Source organism: Colobus angolensis, unplaced genomic scaffold (assembly GCF_000951035.1).
Source record: "Colobus angolensis palliatus isolate OR3802 unplaced genomic scaffold, Cang.pa_1.0 Scaffold83, whole genome shotgun sequence".
Lineage (NCBI taxonomy): Eukaryota > Metazoa > Chordata > Mammalia > Primates > Cercopithecidae > Colobus > Colobus angolensis.
Window position 1 is genome coordinate 4,330,757 of NW_012122154.1, and position 4,293 is coordinate 4,335,049.

At 43.9% G+C, this 4,293-nt stretch overlaps 1 protein-coding gene across 1 annotated transcript in view; it reads left to right on the forward strand.

The window, feature by feature from the left end:
- Positions 1-4,293, forward strand: part of FBXL20 (F-box and leucine-rich repeat protein 20) — a 186,939-nt gene that overhangs the window by 172,942 nt on the left and 9,704 nt on the right. Inside the window, 1 exon segment of the mRNA XM_011929910.1 lies at positions 3,317-3,377. Within this exon segment, the coding sequence (XP_011785300.1) occupies positions 3,317-3,377 (61 nt within the window).

The following is a 4,293-nucleotide window of genomic DNA, read 5'->3' on the forward strand; positions in this document are numbered from 1 at the left end:
TTTTCTTTGGAGACAGAGTCTCGCTGTGTCACCCTGGCTGGAGTGCAGTGGTGCAATCTGGACTCACTGCACTCTCCATCACCTGGGTTCAAGCAATTAGCCTGCCTCAGCCTCTCTAGTAGATGGGACTACAGGTGAGTGCCACCACACCCAGCTAATTTTTGTATTTTTGGTAGACAACATGGCTTTCACCATGTTGGCCAGGATGGTCTCCTGACCTTATGATCCGCCCCCCTGAGCCTCCCAAAGTGCTAGGATTACAGGCGTGAGCCACCACACCCAGCCTTGTTATCGCCATTTTATAGATGAGAAAACTGAAGCACAAAGAGACAAAGTAACCTGCTCGAGGTCTCAGCTAGTTAGTGTAGGAACAAGTATTCAACCCAGGAGCTCTGGCTCCTGAGCCTATGAAGCCACTTTTCTTACGTATAAAAATCATTGTAGGCCTGGCGCGGTGGCCCAAGCCTGTAATCCCAGCACTTTAGGAGGCCAAGACGGGCGGATAACGAGGTCAGGAGATGGAGACCATCCTGGCGAACATGGTGAAACCCCGCTCTACTAAAAAAAAAAAAAAAAAAAAACTAGCCAGGCGAGGTGGCGGGTGCCTGTAGTCCCAGCTACTCGGGAGGCTGAGGCAGGAGAATGGCGTAAACCCAGGAGGCAGAGCTTGCAGTGAGCTGAGATCCGGCCACTGCACTCCAGCCTGGGCAACAGAGTGAGACTCCGTCTCGGAAAAAAAAAAAATCATTATAAAGCTATAAAACTTTCAGAAATTTTTTTCTGATGATTACCTGGCCTAACCATAATTGTTGAAAGAACTTTTGTGGCCAGGCGCAGTGGCTCCCACCTGTAATCCCAGCACTTTGGGAAGCTGAGGCGGGTGGATCACCTGAGGTCAGGCGTTTGAGACCAGCCTGGTCAACATGGTGAAACCTCGTCTCTACTAAAAATACAAAAATGACAGGTGTGGTGGCCTACTCTTGTAATCCCAGCTACTCGGGAGGCTGAGACAGGAGAACTGCCTGAACCCAGGTGGTGGAGGTTGCAGTGAGCTGAGATTGCACCACTGCACTCCCAGCCTGGGTGGCAGAGTGAGAGAGACTCTGTTTTCAAAAAAAAAACTTTTGCCTACAATATCAAAATTTCTTAAGAGAACATGGACCTGTTGGTCAAAATTAGTAATATCAAAAGCCTAGAGTATTCCTCAGGAGCTAGGGAGGTAATCAAACCTCTCTGAAAATCTTACACATTATCCTTTTCAACTTTAGAGAGAGGAGTCTTCAGCTCCAGCTTCCTGTATGGTTCATTACATTGTTAGAATGGAAAAGCTCTCAACCGTGAAAATCAAAAGTTATGTTCCAGTCAGATCATGTTTTCCCATTAGGTAGCATTCCTTTCTTTCTTTCTTTCTTTCTTTGAGACAGAGTTTGGCTCTGTTGCCCAGGCTGGAGTGCAGTGGCATGATCTTGGCTCACTGTAACCTCCTCCTCCCAGGTTCAAGCAATTTCTGTGCCTCAGCCTCCAGAGTAGCCAGGATGACAGGCATGCACTGTCATGCCTAGCTAATTTTTTTGGTATTTTTGGTAGAGACTGGGTTTTGCTGTGTTGACCAGGGTGGTCTCAAACTCCTGGCCTCAGATGATCTGCCCTCCCAAAGTTCTGGGATTACAGGCATGAGTCACTGTACCTGGCCATCTCTTGGAATTTTTTAAAAATAAATTTTTTTTTTTTTTTGAGACAGAGTCTCGCTCTGTTGCCAGGCTGGAGTGCAGTGGCATGACCTCAGCTCACCTCAAACTCCGCCTTTTGGGTTCAAGTGATTGTCCTGCCTCAACCTCTCAAATAGCTGGGACTGCAGGTGCCCACCACCATGCCTGGCTAATTTTTTGTATTTTTAGTAGAGACAGAGTTTCACCATGTTGGCGAGGCTGGTCTCGAACTCCTGACCTCAAGTGATCCACATGCCTCAGCCTCCCAAAGTGCAGGGATTACAGGCGTGAGCCACCGTGCCCGGCCAGAAAGTTTAAATTTTTTTTATACAGGTGAAGTCTTGGTATGTTGCCCAGGCTGGTCTTGAACTCCTGAGCTCAAGCCTCCTGCCTCAGCCTCCTGAAGTGCTGGGATTATAGGTGTGAGCCACAGCGCCCTGCCGTCCATTTCTCATTGATTTTCGGTTGATAATTATTTCCTATACTTTAATTTTTTTCAGCTTCAGTAGTAAGTTTTATAAACAAACATGTTCATTGTTACCATTATACAAAGGTCACCCAACTTTTCACAGAAGAGAGCTACTTTTGATTCCCCAATCCTGTGGTTGGTATTTAGGTTGGAGTTTAACAGTTGCTTAATAAGAGGTGAATGGCTGCCAGCTCAACTTCCCTCTCTACTGGGCCTCTCTGGGAGCCTGTGGGAGAAAGCAGGAAGCTTTCACAAGTCTAGAATTTCATATTTGGGACAGACCTGTAATTAAGCAGCCGCTTTGTCACTTGTTTTTTTTTTTTTTGAGTTGGAGTCTCACTCTGTTACCCAGGCTGAAGTTCAGTGGCGGGATCTTGGCTCACTGCAACCTCCGCCTCCAGGATTCAAGCGATTCTCCTGCCTCAGCCTCCTGAGTAGCTTGGACTACAGGCGCGTGCCTCCACACCTGGCTAATATTTGTATTTTTAATAGAGATGGGGTTTCACCAGGTTTACCAGGCTGGTCTCGAACTCCTGACCTCAGGTGATCCGTCTGCCTTGGCCTCCCAAAGTGTTGGGATTATAGGCATGAGCCACCATGTCCAGCCTGTCACATTTTTTTTTTCTTTTTTATTTATTTATTTATTTATTTTTCTCAGCCTGTCACATTTTTTTAAAGCAATTTAAATCTAAGTGAATCTACTTCTAAAACAAGAAAGAAAATAATTCATTTCAGCAAATAATTAACTGAAATAGAGTAGCTCCATTTCCTTTGTTTTCTAGGAGCAGGCTGCCCTCTGGGGGTAAGCAGTATGCCATGAAGAAGGCTTTTAATGCATTTCATGCATTTTGGCATTAACTACAAGCTTCAGTTATATTCTTCTGTGTTCATTGATTGCATTATCCTGAAATGTGATATTTACAGGACCACTTTATGATGACTCCATGAAAATGAATGGCAAGATCTGTATACAGTCTTGCTTAGTTATTAATGTCATTCTATATTATAAAGTCCTTAGAGAATAGGAGATTGTTTTTGTAAATCTTACTGTTTTAATAAACTCAGTTTTCAGGGACTAAGAGCTTGACTTTCACTGTGTGTGTGTGTGCGTTGTGTGTGTTTTTTTTTTTTTTAACAGAATATTGGAAGTGGCAAGATGTTCTCAGTTAACAGATGTGGGCTTTACCACTCTAGCCAGGGTAAGTATTTTCTTTTGGTTCCATAGGTTTGTTTCCATAGGTTTTGTTAGGACTTTTTATTTTAGAAGAACAAGCAGCAAGGGAAATGTGAAATGTTAGCAGAGTTGAGTGTGTGAGACAGGGTTTCATGCTATAGCTACAGACCTACTGATACCAGAAAGAATTCAAACTGCTCTAGAAATGCACACATGCATGGGAGAATATTAAACCCCTTCATGATACTTTAAAAAAATTTTTTTTTAAATTTTTTGAGATGGGGTCTCATTCTGTCACCCAGGCTGGAGTGCAGTGACACGATCTCGGCTCACTTCAACCTCCACCTCCCGGGTTCAAACATTTCTCCTGCCTCAGCCTCCTGAGTAGCTGGGATTACAAGCATGCACCACCACATCCAGCTAATTTTTGTATTGAGCCACTGCACCCATCCATGAGACATGATTCTCCACAATTTCATAACATAATACTATTAAGCAGGTGCTTCTTGGTACTTTGTGAAAAAACTTCTTGGTTATTTGGTATATGACTAGTGAGTGAAAGTAATATTGAAAGAAACTACATGTCTGGTTTTAAATGGAAAGGTTTTAGTAGATTTTCTGTATTCTCCTGAATATTTTAATACTTGGATGGGTTTACAAATTACTATATGGTAGTATTTAAAATTGTACTGACTTTGACCAGTGTTGTGGGAGAAGGGGATGGTTGTTTGCTTTTAGGCAGATTGATAGAATACTAATTAGGTGGGGGCCAGCACATGGCATGACTGAAGGAGGACATAGCTTGGGTGTAGTGGCTCACGCCTGTAATCCCAACATTTTGGAAGGTCAAGGCAAGCAGATCGCTTGAGCCCAGTTTGAGCCCAGCCTGGGCAACACAGCGAAATTTCATCTCTATAAGAAATACACCATCCTGGCTAACA